This window comes from Leuciscus leuciscus (genome assembly GCF_965113295.1).
Source record: "Leuciscus leuciscus genome assembly, chromosome: 9".
Taxonomy (NCBI): domain Eukaryota; kingdom Metazoa; phylum Chordata; class Actinopteri; order Cypriniformes; family Leuciscidae; genus Leuciscus; species Leuciscus leuciscus.
The window spans coordinates 17,201,358-17,220,201 of NC_138733.1; the positions used below are offsets into that span (position 1 = coordinate 17,201,358).

General features: G+C 39.6%; 1 protein-coding gene and 1 long non-coding RNA gene across 2 annotated transcripts in view; one reads left to right on the plus strand and one right to left on the minus strand.

Annotated features, from left to right (window-relative positions):
* The first annotated feature begins 2,484 nt into the window (after window positions 1-2,484).
* Window positions 2,485-3,082, plus strand: LOC309507156. The gene is made up of 3 exons (XR_014209054.1): window positions 2,485-2,594; window positions 2,677-2,885; window positions 3,017-3,082. It is a non-coding gene; the product is annotated as an uncharacterized lncRNA (long non-coding RNA).
* A 5,542-nt stretch (window positions 3,083-8,624) lies between these two features.
* zbtb16b (zinc finger and BTB domain containing 16b) overlaps window positions 8,625-18,844 on the minus strand; it is a 50,819-nt gene continuing 40,599 nt past the window's right edge. The window contains exons 6-7 of the mRNA XM_082179599.1: window positions 15,203-15,370; window positions 8,625-13,532 (exon numbers count right to left, since the gene is read on the minus strand). Coding sequence (XP_082035725.1) covers window positions 13,303-13,532; window positions 15,203-15,370 — 398 coding nt within the window. The 3' untranslated portion in view covers window positions 8,625-13,302. The remainder of the gene's footprint in view (window positions 13,533-15,202; window positions 15,371-18,844) is intronic.

The window sequence follows — 18,844 nt, forward strand, 5'->3', positions numbered from 1 at the left end:
AATAAAAAAATGTTAAAGAAAAACACGGCCCAGAAACAGACCTGATCAATTTAGACCAATGGATACAAGTTATTTCTTAGTTAGTTTCTTTGTGACCATAGGAAAAATAAATGTGATATAGCTCGATAAAAATGAAATAGATAGCCTAATAATTCATGGATTCACTAGTGTTTTCTGCAATACTATTTACCTCATCTCCGGCGAAGGGCTTCTGCACACAAAAATCTTGTATGAACACGCAGCGTAATGAAGTGAGTGGCTTTACCTGATGGATCTCATAGCTATAAAACGGTTCGACGAACAAATTTGACAAATCGACGTACGTGAATGTCACTTCAGGTTCCAGAACCACACAACGAATATGTGTTGTGCTTGGGCCAAACACACGCCGAAGCAGTGCTAGGGCCCACTGGCTTCTGCGCTTCCCCCTCCAGCCGCCATTGAGCCACGGGCAAAGAGGCCGCGAACAACTACACCCTCAGACCTTGAAACTGATGGAGCTTCTTCAGAAAAACGGAGGTCGACCTCTTCGCCTCGGAGAAAAATGCGCACTGCCTGCTATTTTTCTGTCGGACGAGTGCTCTTCTTTTGGGGGATGTGCTGTCGAGCCACTGACCCAAGAAGCAAAAAAAAAGTTCCCCCAGTCAAAATAATCCCGCTAGTGTTAAAGAAAATCAGGAAGGAGAGAGGCAACGAGAGCCCCATCAAAAAGATGCCTTTACACTTTTAAATGGACTGTGGAAGGTATTCGCAAACTGGTGCGCGGGCAGAGAGGAGGACCTGCTTGATTGTGACGTGACCATTATATCCTGGCTTTCTTACAGGAGCGGCTGGACACTAGCAGCTTGGACTCTACGCTGAAAGTTTTTGTAGTCGCTAATGCTGCTTTTCAAAACACTTTAGAGAAGGGGTCACTAAACTCGGCCCTGGAGGGCCGTTGTGTCAGGGTTCTGTCACTTCTGTCTAGTTTTTAGGTGTGTTCGACATCGGCTGCGGCTGGATGTAACCGATCGGCGAGAGTAGCCGCGTGCAGGCGGGGAGGAGCTGCAAACGGAGACGTGAAGTCGGACACTTTCTGGTTCCCGTAGTGACCGCTCACGTGGTGTTCGCGTACTTTACCACAGCTGAAGTGAAATAAATGTAATATTTGCCAAATAATACACAGATGTTTCAGAGACATTTTCATTCAATACTTTATGTACTGCTTCATACAGCGTCTGTTTGAACAAGAATAAAGTTCAACATAAGCTACTATCAATGAAGTGGAGTCTACATGAAAAGAGTGTTTACTGTTATAAAAAACTGATTTGTGAGCTTTAGAGGAACTAAAGGTGTTCGAATAAACACGAAACACACGTGATCATTGTCATGCGGTGAATCCGGCCAATTGTGGAACAGCTGTGTCATCATCAGACCTCGTGCAGCCCAGTGCAGCCGCTCGAGAAGCTGCGGTGGCTGAGTTCTCCGGCTACTCTCGAATCGCTCTCGCGGTACTTTGATGGCACGTCACAGTCACATGGTGTCGGCGCTGTAGCCTATCAAGTTGGACACAATTTCTAACCGGCATGCACTGCTTCAAGTCAGCCACCGATCCGTCTGCGCAGAGCTGCATGAAGTCGAACAAGCCTATTATCTTGGTTTGGCGACAGAGCTCTGACACTCCCGGTTTGTCGCCTGTACCATGAAGGTAGCTGAACAAACTCGGGGTTACAGGATTAGTTTTGAGTTGACAAAACCAAACCGATGCAATCAGGCTTTATTGGTACCATGATGCAGCTCATCAACTTTCTCTGTCAACTCAGGCTTTGATCCTCAAGCTATCTTACTCCACGCGCGCGTGCACATAAAAGAGTGACGTCGACACTGAACAACCAATCGCGGGTAGAGCGAGAGCGATATATTTGTCCGCGGAGGAGCAAGAGATAATCATTAATAATTACGATGAATTTAAATATGTATTTCAAGCTCGAAACAATACGGTCTCTGCTGCCAAAGCAAGAGAAGACTGTTGGAGAAAGATTGCTGATTGTTAATGTGTAAGTTAAACAATTATACGTTCTATATTTATGTAAAATTATGTATATATGTATGTGTAGCCTTTATGTGTAATATAGCCTATAGCCTATTTTTATAATATATAAAAATGTGCATGTACTTAGAAAGATTAATTGATTTTTAGATGCATCCCCAACTCCAAATGTTCTTGGCAGCAGATAAAGGCAAAATATAAAAAATATAATTCAAAGTGGTGACGAGTATTTACCACAACCTTTTATTAATTTTGTGAACATTTTATCACAAAGACTTGTTTGCAGCAAACAGAAATAAAGAGTTAAATTCAGAAAACCAGAATACACTGGCGGAGGAGTTGGCTCTGAGTAGGCAATAAGGGACGGACGATTATGGATGGGATTACAGGTGCTGTACAATCTGACCCTGGTGCTGGCTCCTCTAAGCAAGTAACACTGGGTACGTGTGCAATACATTACTACTTTTTTAAGTTTTAAATATGGCTGACTGTATGTTCTGCAGTAGAGGGAAATACAGAGTCCCTGTTGAAGCCAGCACACATACACACAGTCTCCCACACAGAGGTCAGTATGCAGCAGACAGAACACCAAACATAACCTGCTTTACAACAGTTATGCTTTACACTGGCCTATTTTTATTTATGAGGGTGGAGGAAATGATGAAGACACTCTGTCTGTGTTCTGAGACAGTTGCTGAGGTGAATGCACTGGGCTTTTTATTATGGCAAACATTTGAATGTGTGGCATAAAAAAGGGACTGGCCCTTACACATCTCTTTTATTGTAGGATTTTTCACAACCTGCCCCAGAAACTGAGGCCTCTACCTCAATGGGCTTCAGAAGAAATGTGAACAAGGTAAGGATTTAAAACCCTTGACATAAATTACAGTCAGTTCTGTGTTTGTAGGAAGTCAAGGAACTTTTTGTGATTTAATGAGCCTCCAGAAAACTTGTAATGATCATGTTTGTGGTGGAATTATGTTTCAGGTGGAAACAGACTCAGTCAGGGCCCTGTACAAAAGGAGTCTTGAATTAGACTGCACACTAAAAGAGTCTCAAACTAGACTGCACACTAAAGGAGTCTTGAACTAGACTGACATTGAAGCAGTGCTGTGGCCCTGTCTGAGGGTCATGATAGGGGATTATTGTGTAGGTTTTTCTATCTCAGTTCAAATTAACAGTGTTTTGTACTGTATCAAATTTAACTTGCTTTCCTCAAAGCGCTGACACAACAAAGACTCACGGAAAATTTGTGTCAAGCACTGGAGCCAGGCCATTTGGCATCCAAACTTGTGATCATACGTTCATGACCACAAGTCGTCTGCAGATGAAATGTTTAGTAGATCATTGTTATATCTGTTAATGTTACTATTAATTTAAAGATTCATCTCACAGAAAATAATCATCTCACATATTCACATCATCTCTACCTGAACATTAAGGCTGTGATAGGACTTCCTATTAACATAATCTGCCTCATGTTCCCCTAGAGCAGTGGAGATTGGAGCAATAGACTGCATACATGTTGCATTGACTCTAGGGAATCATAAGATTAACAGAATAATAATAAAAAAGATTTAAAATAATTCTTAAAATGTATTGTATAGTATAGTACATTTGTGAAATTTGCTTTTTTTTTTTTTTTTTAATGTGTTCATGTGATGTCACCCTATCAATATATCTTACCGCCAATTTTATAAAAGCCCTCTTTTATGGACATGGTCAATAAATTTCCGGGGAACACTATTAATGAAACTATCCCTGCAGAGCGAGGACCACCTTGCGAATGGCTCGACAAACCGTGTTTTCCCCTAGCTTCTGTGCGTCACCGTGCAAGTATGTACCACTTGCAAAAAAACGCAACGCAATATTTGCGGTACAGTAAGTGCATGAATTCGACGTGTTAAATTATTTATGTGCGGCTCAAGAAGTTCGCAAAGATAAGACATTGCTTCCGCGGAAAATCTGTATCTTTCATACAAATACTATCAGGAAAGGCAAGGGGATTTTGTCATGCTAAAAACTCTTTCTTTACGAAGTGCTCCAGACACTGGGAATAAGTTACGTCACCTACATGTTTCTTTGCTCTCAGCTGAATTTAGTCTCCCTGTGTTTGCAGTCCTGTGCTGGTTCATCGTCTATGTTCCCTGCCATACTTTGGTTGATCTTGATGGCTGCCTTGTTTTTCCCCATGGGGAGTTTTTGTTTGTATTTTTGTTTTATTTTAACCACTTAATAAATACCCATTGTTCCTGCACTTGAGTCCACGCTCCTTTCATCAACCCAGACCGTGACACGTTGTCCTGTAGAGTTTAGCTCCAACACACCTGCTTGAAAGTTTCTAGTATGCCTAGTCAGACCTTGATTAGCTGGTTCAGGTGTGTTTAATTAGGGTTGGAGCTAAACTCTGAAGGACAGCGGCCCTCCAGGACCAAGTTTGGTGACCCCTGCTTAAGAGGGTCGTGCAGTGGGTAGACACCCCCTAATAATGAGCTTAATTTGAGGCACGAGATGATTGAATCCCCCCGCCGTTGTCTAAGGCCAGTATGGGACTTCTCATTATTGCTCAGTGCGCTGCCAAACCCCCCTTTTGAGCCAGCTGAGATGAGCGGCTTGAGAGTGCTCTCATTCAAGACAGCGCTATTGCTCGCTTTAGCATGTGGGAAGCGAGTCGGGGATTTGCAAGCTCTCGCCGTCAATAGTGCTTGTATGCAATTTGGACCAAACGATTGTATGGTGAGTTTTACGTCTAGGCTTGGTTATACACCTAAAGTGCTCTCAATGCCATTCAGAGCCCGGCTTATAAAGCTGGAAGCATTTCATTCCCCTGACCCAACTTCTGACGAGGAGTCTCAGAGGTGCGCCCTGTGCCCTGTTCATGCATTGCATACTTGCGCTACCTACTGTATATAGCGGCTGGGCCCACCCAAAGAGAGAGCATTCGAGCGCCATTGGCTTGATGGTGTTTTAAGCCCCCAATGGCTCCTTAGAGGCAGCTAACCCTACCCTCAACCTCAAACCTACCCATCCCCTCGCTGCCTGGAAGTTGCCGTTGGGGGCTTAAAACACCAAACACCGCGCCATTGGCTATAGCAAGTGCAATAGCATGATTCAATCAGGCTTCAGGAATTTGGAAGAAAGGAGGTAAGCTATTACGCAATGTCTCTTTTCTTCCTCTCAACCATGATTACGTTGAATAACCCCAGAATACTTGCCCTTTGTGGAAGATCTTGCAAGCAGCGAGTCTAAAATCCATGCTGACAGCGCTAATTGAAACGGCAGGCAAAATGTGGAGCGACTGAGTCTAAATGCAGAAGCGACCATATGTAGAAGAGTCCATTGCACATAGATGCGCGGATTCAGAGAGAACTTAGTAAAAGTGAGATAATAAATTGTTTTAAATAATACAAATTTGTTAAATGCCCGACATAGCTTAAAATAATTTGGGTCTTCTCGGGTCCATTCGGGAAAAAGTACATTTATTTTTAACTAGCCGAGACCCGACCCGTATCCGAGGCACTCGTCGAAGTTTTGGACCCGAACCCACTCGGGTCGGACCTCGGGTTTTCTGATCCAAGTGGACCCGTGAAGACCTCTAATGCTTGTAGAACCGAGCACCGCAAACAAACAGCAGCCACCTTTTGTAGTTCTTTCCGAACCAAAACAACAAGCTTATGCTGCATTCACGCCATGTCGTATTTACAATAATTAAGAGATGGCAACCCGTGATGTTCTACTCGGAGCTGTTCACGTCCTTGGAATTAAGCGTTTTTATGGCAACACGATCAATGGCAAAATGAGTCTGCAGCAGTCAGGTGGTACAAGTCAGAGCTCTTTAAGTTGTTTACATTCATTATTGTGTTATGTAAAGCACATTACACAAGCTAATATAACGCCATCATAGTGACGCTTTGCAGACTCTGCTCTGGCTGTTCGCGTTCATGTTTTGAAGGAGCCGTGGCTTTGGAGACTCTGAAGGGAGGGTGGGATCTTATGCTTTAAATGCTAGTTTGTTATTGCTAGCCTCGCTGAAATTGCCTAGTATGCCTAACCTATCTTTTAGAAATCAAACAATGTGCTATTAATATTGTAATTTAGCTTTACTGTAAATAAAAATTCAGCCATTAAATATGTCATAGAAAATAAAAGTTTGGCTGAAATATATAGCCTGTTGTAGCCTGGCTGATGTATTTTTGGAGGCCAAAACCTGGAAACTAGTTAGCACATTTTAGCACCTCCGATCAGTGTCAACCAAGTCAGTGTTTTTTTATTTTATGGGTTTTTGGTTAAATGCCTAAAATAATGTGGACTGTTGAAAAAAAAAGTGTAGTCAATGGGACTGCAGAGGTTGTCCTAGACATTAAACCGAACAGGAAATCTCACAGTAGTCTGCTTTTACAGCCTCAGTATTTATAATCGCTCTTGCAAACCATTCTAACTCAAATTTTAGGATCAAGCCCTCGGTTCACACATGCTCGTAGTAGTGGCTGCCAAGTGGTTCTTCCCAGACGTTTGAGTTCTAACCGTTTTCTCAGTTCAGTGTACTGGCGACTCTGTAACTGATTCGAGAAGCATTAACCGACAGCTCCTGTCACACCAGTACTGTTGACTCGAGAACTACAGGCATCATATATTTCCAATACAGTGACTGTGTCAGGCACATCCAAACGTGAGTTTTGATTGAGTAACTTGTGGATCAGTGCTATCTTAAGCCTGAAAAACTGGTTCATCCAGCTCACTAAGAAGAACCAGTTCAAAACACTAATCGAACATCACTAAGCTGATCCAGACCTGGTGGATGAAAGCTTTTTCAAAGGTCACCTGCACAAAAGCAAAGTCTTCTGTGACTAAAGAAAAAGCAGGTACAAGTGAAACGCTGTCTTTCGGGACTAATCATCTGTTTTCACTGTAGACCTCATTACAGCTCACAGGTCATTACAACATGTCATTTGTTCAGACTTTCTCCTGTTAACAGTTAGGTTAGTTAATGCCTCAGTCACACTGATTGCTTTCCAAACAAACATACTTATTAGCAATTAAAAGGCTAAATAGAGGGTCTGTTTAAATAATTAATGACAGTTTTAATTACTTTCATCAAACCTAATGAGCCACTAAGGATTTAAAGCCATTCCACAGGTAAACAGCAAAGTGAACCACATGGGATGAGGTTGCAATTTGATTGGCGTGTTAAAAAAAAACAATACTTTTGTAGAGTTGTTGTTCTGAATGAACATTGTGTTTATAAAATCACTATGAAAAAGTGATTTCTTTTCATACTTCAACAGTCTATATCATATTTGTATCATTAGAGTCTAAAACTTTTAATGCATTTACAAACATCAGCTGACTCCCTGTCTGGTTCACATGTGATCATGATTTATCATTCTATCTATTCAAGGTTGGTTTCCTCAAATTACGTCAGCAATAATATATTTACACTATTCAGAGAACTTAAAAAAAAACTTTAGTGTAGTTTTTCTATTGCTTTATATATTATAATTATTATATATTATAATAATTGCATTGATATTTGACTTTAGAAATCCCTAGACTGCACATTATTGGTGGTAATCAGTTAATCAGACTTTGATCCCTGTGAATTTAAATGTAAAGAATTATTTTTGCAAAATATTCTGCCTGAATGCAAACATTTCTAGAGGTTAAAGTAACCATAGGAGCTGCTTTTTTCATTATATATGAGGTTTGTCATTTTTTTTAACGGTAACAAAATTTTCTGAATATGGCTTTCAATTGAATTGTGTTATTTTCCATTTGCAATGAACATTAAATAAACAGCTAAATTAATTCACATTTTTTCTTATAACAATTTAACAGGGTTATAGGTGGTGCAGGCAGAAGAAGAATCAAACGTTCCAATGCAAACTTTCTCACAATATAATTCAGGTACATCAAAGACAGGCAGAAGGTTCACACACTTAAGACGGAGATTGGACCAAGACTGACTGACTAAACAGATGCAACTAATACAAACACAGATGAACACTGATTAACAGAACACAGGTGATACAAATAACGATGATGACTTCAGGTGACAAAACTGATCTGATGATGACAGTAACCATGGATACAAAGGAGTGGCGGGAAAACAGAACAAAGGAAGACATGTGACTAATGAAAACAAGACTCAGACAGAAACACAACTGTGACAGTAGGTAGCGTCATTTGAACGTTGAATTTTTTATTTTTCTAACATATATAATAGTTCTTACAACACAAAACAAAATTTTTGCCTATTAATACTTAATACAAATATTTATGGGACAACACAATTTTCCATATTTATAAGTGTCACTTGCACTTTCAGGTCCTTCATTTAATTTATTTATCTATCATCTTTCATATAGGTCACATTTGTGTTATTTGAATGATCTGGCTTTCTATTGACAAATTGCTTTAGATGGGCAAGTCTACGTTAATGGTGGTTTCTGCCACTAGAGGACTCAATCGCCAAATACAAACCCAACATTCCTGCACTAGCGCTCTAGTCAAACAAAAATGATCATATCATCCCCCTCACACAATTCTCACACAGACAGCTTAGAACGGTGAAGAAAAAAAAACTCTCAATCGCATGGCATTTCTGTTACAAGTTTATTTTAGAACACTGACGTATACAGAGATGTGTCTGAACCCACATAGAGAAGGGGAAAGGAATCTACACCTCTATCTGCAGCATCAAAAACACCACACAGTGCTTCAAAACAGCATCTCTATGCTGAAATAAAGAGAAGAACAAAAACCCTACAAGGCTATAATACAAAATTTATGCACAAAACAAAGTAACAATAATTGGGCACCTTTTAAAAGTTACACAAAGAACTGGTGCTGAGGTAGACAATACAAAAAAGTAAAACATGACGAATGTAAAACCATTTCGACACCAAGAACACGGTCTTGTCACTGGAACAAGGCATATGGAGCGAAATGGCCATTTGGTCCCACGTGGATCCTCAGTCCGAGTATTAATTTGTGTAACAATGGCACAAATATGGGAGCACTGAGTGACATGGCTACTTCCTGTCTGAAAGCAAAGTAAAACACAGTGATACAGTGGCAGGGATGCCAAGTTTTCACTTACATGCTGACCTGTAGATTTATTGCTTGTGATGACTGAAAAAAGTAGCTGAAAGGGGTTACAAACCTAAACACAGTATCCATAAAGACGGAGAAAGTAGGGTGTTCATCCTGAAATCTATATTTCTGATGTTCTGTGGGTGAAGTGAAGGCATCCCTGATTGCCTAAGAGCACAGTTCATATCAAGGTGACTTTGCATAAAGACACAAATACAAAGGGCAGAAGATGTTTCAAATCATTTACAGGGTGTCTGTGACAGCACCTCTCGGTGCATGTATTTAACACTGAATAAATCGACCACATTGACTCACACTGCACACACGAGGACCAGTACAGACCTTATAGGTGACTCTAATCTTACAGTGATCGGTGAACACAATACAAACACACAGATACAGCTTTACTTTTCATGTCTTACATGTTGCTTGTGCTCCTTGACGCTGTCGTAGACCTACAGCTCTTGGCATTAGTTCACTCAATGTCATTTTATACTTAAAATGTGGAATCATCATCATCATCATCATTATCATCATATGAACTGACACCCAGCAGCAATGACTACAATATGTTTTTACAAACATCTACTACTTGTATGTTTAACATTGTAAAATAAGCACAAGAAAACAATTTTCCACTCAAATCAAGAACAAGCACAGATGCAAAAGATACTGTAAAAATATTCGCCTCACTAAAAACGAACAAAAGAACAAGGGTCGCACAACACCCCGTACAAAAATACAACATATTCCCTTATCAAAGTGCCGCGTTTGGCTCTTGTCGAGAGATTTATTTTCACAGAAAATCACCTATTCGTTTGTTTTCCCTAGCGAATATCCCCACGTAACTGCACGCATCAGTACCGCATCTCTGATGACTTACCGCTTGAATAATTTTCACATAAAAAGATCATTTTTATTCACATTGTTTCAAGTTTATCCCCTCAAGTATCTAATAACTAAACATTTTTTCAATGCTATTCTAAAATTATCTAGTATGTATGAGTCTACCCTTTTAGTCTGATTATGTTTCATCATAAGGAGTGTAAATATAATGACGAATGAACCGGGATTTTTTAGCGAATGGAAATATGAGAGTGGGTGTAAATGAAAATGCTAGTTACAAGCAAAACAAAAGTGTGCTTTTGCTTTAGTGCAAAACCGAGAAGGTAGTCCTGAAACAGATGGCCGAGAGACAAGATATGCACACTTGTACTACGCTTAACGCTAAAATACCACTGAATAATGCACAGACCCAGACGGAACCCGCATGTAAGGTGTGGTCACATTATCGATTTTTATTTATTTATTTTTTTGTGGGGGAAAAAAGCTTGTCCATTGTCTACTGTGGCGATGAAGCACCACTCACACAAAAAACACTTTCAAACGCAGCGAATTTGCATGTCCAACTTTTTTCGTCCTCACACGAAAATCGGGATCACATTGAATCCTATTTTACGAGATGGTGATTACGTATGAATTTGTACGATGCCATTTGTAAGGAAATGTAATTTTATTTTTTTTAAGTAAGCATGAAGCCCAAACCCCACCCCTAAACATAACCGTCACTGGGGTGGTAAGCAGATTGTACGAAACCATGCAAATTTTATTACGAATTAAACATAAAATAGTTGCCTTGGGATTGTGTTGGTATTTTTAATGCGACCTAATGAGAAAACGTAACTATTTTATGAGGTGGCGATTTTGTATGGATTCGTACAATGTCATTAATTCAGAATTTTTTTTACGGTTGATTAAATATGAATTCGTACAATGTGATTTGTAAGGAAACGTACAATTTGTAGAAAAAAGTAAGCACGAAGCCCAAACCCCACCCCTAAACATAACCGTCACTGGGGTGTAAGCAGATCGTACGAAAACGTACAAATGAGATTACGAATTAAATGTAAAATAGTTACGAATTGTCATGAGATTGTGTTGGTATTTCCAACCCGAACTAATGAGAAAACGTAACTATTTTCTGAGGTTTTATGATTTTGTATAAATTCCGATTTTTTATTTTACGATTAAATTACAAAAAACGTACGATTTTTAGAAAAACTTAAGCATGAAGGTCCACCCTGAAATCTAACCGTCAGTTGGCCGTAAACAGATCGTACTAAAACATACAAATGAGATCTTACAAATTAATACGAATTAGCCATCAATTCACCAAAACGTAAAATAGTTACATATTGCCACGAGAGTGTATTGGGAAATTTCCTGAACACCACCTTTATTCCATAGATTTTTTGGAGAATACTCCAATAGTGTGGAATACATTTAAACATAGTAAAACGCATAAAATGTAAAGAGCTACAATCTTATCTCCAACTAAATCATTTGCCAATTAATCAAAACATAAACACATAAGGGGCGGCAGAAATATATACTGTACTGATAGAATGCCTTGAATACAATGTAAGTCACTTTGGATAAAAGCGTCTGCTAAACGTATATGCAACGCAAATGTAACACAATATATAGAGCGTTGTGAATGGCCATTCCAATTCTGCTTAAATGTCTCGGATCTCTTGGATTCCGTGTGGGTCTGATGATGTGTTTTTCTGATACCGATTAATTCTGTTGCATTGTGCGGTTTTTAGCAGCTCAGCAGGAAATGAGAAACAAAGACTAGTACAAAAAAAATCTAGCATGTGAGGTAACAAAATTAGGCAATTCAAGTAAAACGTTTGAACAGAGATGACAGAATTCAAAAAATAACGGCTAGCTAACTAGCTAAGTATCTTAAGCAAAACATATATTGACATGTCCACAGAAACATATACTGCATTTCGGTATTTGATTCTAAAAAATAATCTCTTTTTAATTCATAAACTGATTTATGGGTACGATAATAACAATTCATTAGACTAAAATGCCTGCAATAGCAAAATGTTGCCGTGTGAACGTAAAAATGCAATCAACTCTCATACTGCTTTATTTGGTGCGAAAGAGACTGAAATGAAAGCAAATGACATAGAATAACCTCTCTGTAGTGCTGAAAACAACAACAAAAAAGGGCCTCTGAAACTCTGAAAGTGCACAGTGTAGTTATTTAAGGTTGAATACATGTCCCTGAACATCCACTACGGTTGCTTGGCAGCATAATTTGGATGTACCTCTGAGAAAAGCTGTTTTGTTAAGCACTTTATTACGCTTTAAAGAAAATAACTAATGGGTCCAACCCTGTGCATTTCCTCACACTTACTTATAATAAAAAATCACTAAAATTGAGGCCTAGAAAGCCTAATAATGACCTTAAGGGAGCAATTTACTAAAAAGGGTATAATTTCATCCGCTAATGTGTTTAGCTCCTCTATTTGATCATGTATGCGAGTTTTAAGCTTTGGTCCATGTTTTTTTTTGACTCAGAATAGCTTTGTTAAGACCACCAGAAATCAAAATTTGAGGCTTTGAGTTTGTCTGTTAGCTTTGAGAGGTTGCTAGCGTAGCCCCAAACGTTGACATTTAAAGCCCAAAGTATACTTCGGCCGCCCGCGTTCTGTGATTTGAGCACTTGGAGACAAAATCAACTAGACATTGCGCACGCACCGAACGTGTCTTTCTGCGCTCACGGCCAAAGGAATATACTTTGAAAGGCTTGCGCACAACTGTGCGTGAGACAGAGCGGAACGCAGAAAATAAGTATACCTGGGCCTTAACAGACCATGACCATTTAAAATCATGGTTGTGATGTAACTAAAGCCTACTGGATGATCCCTATGATATGCCCCACCTCTAAACGTCAACACAAGTGATTTTTTTTAGGGTCTTGAAAATCTATGGCTTATGGGTTTCATCCATGGAGGAAAAGTGCAGGAGTCCTTATTTGAATAAAACAAGTATGATCATGCAGTGAATTTTTCCAATCAACAGGGTGGAATGCAGACAAACGGATTCTCGTCATAGTGGTGGACTGTACTAACACTTTCTGATAATTCACATCCCTTTTTATCGCATATCACATTTCCATTTCATAAACATTTTTGAGTGCAGTTACATCCTAAAAATGTGCACAAATGCATATCACAAACAAAACGTCAAAAAAAAATTCCACATCACATTTCATCAGTTTGACCACGCGCCCTACTGTCTTTGGCCTGGACCAAAAGCAAACCTTCAGGTGAATTGTCCTTGGGCGCATCTTGCCATTTTCCGTTCCTTTTTGTGGCTCCGTCTCACACGTAGCAGAGGTACAGGTACGTCTTCTCTATCCTCCAGTCTGGGGGCACGTCCTCGGGCTTGTGGGCCTTCATGTGCTTCTGCATGGATGAGAGGCTGGGGCAGTACTCCTGGCAGATGGTGCACTGGTAGGGCGAAGCGCCGTTGTGGGTACGCAGGTGTTTGATCATGGCGGAGTAGTCCCGTGAGCGCTGGTGGCAAAGCTTACACTCAAACGGCTTCTCACCTGTGGAGAACAAGTACAGAACGTTTCAAACCACCAATAATGTGTAAATGACAGAAACAGCTGTGTTGATTAAAGTCAGCATGATATGGGAATCACAATGCATTTTACTTCCATAATGTGATAGATGTCTGGATCTATGAATGTATTCCAGGGTAATTATCATTAAAATATAACAAGACCTTAAACGTACTTCATTTCAGCATTTCTCATTCGCATTTAGTTTAAAGTCGACATGAAACGGAAGTTGCGATAGCCTTTTATTCCCTATTGTAACATACACCCGAGTGAAACGGCTTCTCGAACAAGAATTTTGTCAATGGGGAATTGATTGGATCGTTGTGGTTTGCTATTGGTCGATCTCATGTGAGTGACAGCTGGTCCCACCCTTGCACCAGCAAAAACATGTCATCAGAGAAGAGATGTCGCTGCAAGCGGCAGTTATTTTGATTAAAGATTACGAGGGCACTTGAATTTAAAAAAATAAGGGTGTGCATGGATAAATCATTTATAATAAATAAGGCAATATTCCATAAAAACTGGTCAATTTTGATTTAACTTGAAGTACTAAAATAGCTAAAACTGAAATAAAATGAAAAAAAAATATATAGATATATTAAAAAACAAATAAAAATGACTAAAGCAACAATATTACTGAAACTTTAAAATTAAATTGCAGATAAAAAACTTTGAAATAGTTTATTTTGTGTGCTATTTCTTGTGTGCTAAGGTCAATAGGTCTCTTAAAATATCAGAGAATTTTACCTTTTTATTTAAAATAATTGATGATATTTCTAATGCATACTTTTACATCCTGAAAAACATATTTAAAAACTTTTTTGGAAAATAATCACGTTCACTGGAAAAGAAAATGATGGCTGGGACTTTAGATGAAAGGTTATCAAGACAGCAACAGGCACCAGATTTCCCACACTGGCTCTGCTTCCTGGCTAGTAAGGTGGAGTTAAGATGCCACCTGGTGTCCAGGACGGGAACAACAGATCTGTGGGTGTACTGCCTGTCACTGAGCAGAGCAAACAGAGTATTGATCCGCCACTGACAGCAAGGGTAAATGTCAGTGATTCTCCGGCTGGTTGTGTGAAGGAGCAGTGGCCTTTCAGCTGAGAGTTTCTGCTCTTGTTATCTTCACCTGTCCAGTCTCGTGTCTGCAGCCCCGCTTGACACAAAGACAGCAATTATTTGACGGGCCTCCTGATAGGTTAGCTTTAGCAGCGGCCGCCTTATTGAGGGCCAGAGAGCAACAGCAATCAGCCTGTAATTCCAGCTCAGCTGAAAGATTTAATATGCCACCATAGTGAGACCATGACCGAACAAAATAGATACAAGGAATTTAATCTAGCGTGGACCCGAAAATGTCAAGATCTGAATTCTTCAGCGTAAAACTGGGGCCTTAAAATGTTATACAATTCATTTATCATTTTACAAAGCTGTTGTCTTGTTTTATTATATCATATTTGCTTGAAGGCGCCACGCTGGGTCAAATATCTCCAACTGCAAAGCATGCTGGAAGAGCAGGTCAGTGTGTGACTATTAACCTGTGAGCTTCTATGGCTTTTGAAATCACTTGTAAAGTGAAGCAGTCATCAGCTGGACCGCAGGGCTGGGAAGATGAGGTGAATTGCTCTAAAACCTTTGGAATGAAAGTGTCTGACCTGTGTGGACACGGTAGTGGGTCTCCAGCTGGTGCTTCAGGCTGAACCTCTTTCCGCAGCCGTTACATTCATAAGGCTTCTCTCCGGTGTGGATGCGCTTGTGACCCTTCAGCGTGCTCTCGTCACGGAAGCAGCTCCCGCAGAACTCGCACTCGAACGGGTGGTCACCTGTCGTGCAGAGAGACAACGATTAAGTCTTTCACCTGTTTTAATTAAGGAAAGTGGCTTTTTTTAAATTCATTTTACACAGTTTTTTCATGGTTTCTAGCACCGCTTTTCAGCAGTGCTGAAGGGAATAAATAACACATAAAACACGAGACCAGTGTAGTGTTATGACTCTATTGACTAATGAGCCAGATCTTTTTAGTGAATCAAAGCCTTAGGCTGTGTCCGAAATCGCATCCTCTCTTGAGTGGGTGGCCTATTACTTCAAGAAATGTATGTTCTATATAGTATGTATGTGTGTAGTATGAATGTCATCAGTTGCGTCGCTTCACTGGTATTCACAAATCCTCTCCCCGTGGCCTCATGGGATAGTAAAGTGTCCATCAAACACACACACAGAATCTCGACACGAAGAGGTTGGCTCCGCGAAGTGCATTATAATCGTTGAATGCACAGTTAGCCGTGGATTATCGCACTTATACCAGGGTAATTTGCCAGCATTGACAACTTAAAGCTGTTATTGATATTTGCAGTGCAATATTTGACCTGAAGGGTAAAATTGACGGTTATTTTCATCAGTTAACGCTTATAGATCTAGCATTCTGTTTGCTTTGAATCAGACACAGACATAAAGTAGTGCGGTAAGATTACATACCGGATGAATTATAGCATTTATTTTAATTAATTATAGAGAGAGAGAGAGAGAGAGAGAGAGAGAGATGAGAGATTTGTACCTGTGTCTTTTCATAGTCTCTCTCTCTATTAACATTGAAGCTGTGAGTTTAATTATTTCAAAATAGCGATGAAACCCCTTTGTTGCTGAGAAATATAATGTAGCGATTCAGTAGCGAAGCTATTTTAATAGTAAAAGTCGCGGGGCAGCGTTGATAAGTTTCTGTGCTCATGAATGTTGACTCGCTGTGTGCGAGTGACGTATGTGTATGTGCGCTTCAATAAAAACAGCGCATTAATATAGAACGGTGATTAAACTGACTTGGAACTATCTGTGCATTAAATGGTTTGATTACACCTTCCAGCCAATCAGAATCGAGTATTCAGACAGACCATGCCATAAACTTAAATAATACCCACATGAATTGGAACTTATCAAATCAAATTAGTGTTATTTTAACATTATTTACATGCTATTATAGTATTTATTAATATTTTGAATTAGCTTTTATTTTTCATTTTAATTTGAGTAATTGTATGTGATTTTCTCATTTGTATTAGCTTTTTAATATTTCTATTTAGCTTAAATATATTTTTATTTCAGTTTTTGCTTTAATAATTTTAGTACTTCAAATTCAACTTATTTTATTTCAGTTATTTCATTGAAGTTTTTTTAAGTTTAAGGTTTTTATATGAAAACTATTTTTTATAATGAATATTACCAACACTGAATTGAATAGAAATCAAATTAAACTGAATCAAATCAAGAGCTTCATATGAACTAGAATTTAATCAAATATCAGTACCCGGCCCTATTTGTACATGGTTTCTACGCTGGTTGAAGATGGTCATCAGTTCTTCCAAATTGGTTTAGTCGACAGACAGAGGACTAAGGTTGACCCATTAGAGCTGGTTAACAATGCTTCAAAACATAGCTTGAACAAGTTGACCACTTTAGGCTAGTATGACCTGGATTTTTCAGTCAATCTATATTAAACATCAAGACAAACATTTCCTTAGTGATCACAAAGAACTGTTATTTTATATATATTTTTTTTTTTCCACATGTATTGATGCAGCTTGCAAAGTTATTAATATCGAGTAAGGTGTTGAAAGGGAATTATCCGGCACATTTCTCCCCGCTGGCTTTTCTAATGTCAGTGATCAGTACGAGTCTGATATGTGGTGATTTCGAACGTCGGCCGATTACTAATTGCTTTCCCGCTCTGACTAACAGCCCCTCATATCATTTCCTCAGACAGCAGCGGCATATAACGCTCGTAATATTTAATACATTTCAGCCCGGGCGGCGTGGCTTTAAAGTCATCGGCGGCGACCTATGCTCTTCATTATCTCCCTGTCCAAGTGTTAGCCGTGCGCAGGAATAAATTGCATCTCTTGTTATGTTCCGTCATGCTCTGACTTAAACCCTCCTCTTAAGAGACAATGCAGAAATTCCCAGAGCACGTTCTCTAAGCCAATCACGGCTCGCCATTCACATTTAAATACACTTCTGGCTGAGATGAATGGGTTTCTATCTGGGTTGAGAGAAAAAAAAAAAAAACAGGCTGGGACAGATGAGATCCCTAGTGAACAGATATGAGATGATAGATAGAGTGGCAGTCTTTATGCATCTGTATCAACTTATCCGATGCACCTTCTGAAAGCCCTTCAGCCTGTCTGTCATTAAAGTTAATTGCCCAGAGGCGGGCAGCAGGCAGGCCAGACTCACAACACCACAGGCATGCTAATGCGCTAACCCCATCTACTGTGTGCGCATTCTGAACAAGTCACTGGCATCAACTACCCATTGGAGGAAATATCCACAGGTATCAGCTTCAGTGTGTTTCCATGTCTATTGTTGTGCTGACAATGTCATACAAGTTAAATGCGCCGTCAATACACATTAAAGTGTTTTATTGATGCCGGCACGTTTTAGGTTATTCACTACAGGTGCATAATAAATAAAAAGGAGTGAATTTTACATTCTTAAATATTGAATAAGCTTTGCCCTGCCTGACAAAATGGCTTGAAAGTCAAGACCGGCCGACCTGCAGAGACTGTCTGTGCCATAAGCAATGTGAGCTTTGTGCTCCGTACCATCAAACACAGCTGTGAACATAGACAGCCGCCACTGTCTGCAAATGGTCTGGCAGTGAAATGGAGAGCGAACAGGAATGGCATATTAATGAGAACAGGCTGCATGTTCAGAATAAAGAGAGGAGCAACTGGAGATGCACGGAGCCCATTGTTTGATTTGCCCCTCGCATTGTAAATACAATGCAGATCATATTAAATATACAGGTGGATGTTGTCAGGTGTCCACCTACCCGTTATGTTGTGGGTAATTTTGTATTTATTGGTAATGATTTTGATATTGCATCCTAAAAATATGCTACTATATTACTATAAGAGAGGATTCATGAAAAGACCAGATGATTTATTCTGGTTAGTGTTGGTGGACCAATATCTCTCGTTGTTCATCAGCAAAAATGCTGGTTAACCAGCATGCTTTTTTTTTTATGACAATGGTTGACAAAGGCAGGCTTGCTGATTTAACTAGTTAGGAGGCCTGGTAGTGACACTACCATAGCATCCAAAACACAACATATACTGGTGACCATGTAGCCTAGTGGGCAAAGATGTGAATTCAGATCTCTTATAGACCCCCAAAGGAAAGACTAATTTCTTGGTTGTTTCTTGTAGATACATTAGCATCTAGATACATTAGCATGATTGATTTAATAAAGACCAAATTGAGTCTTACAAAATGTCCAAGTCAGCAATTAAAAGTCAGAGATTTCA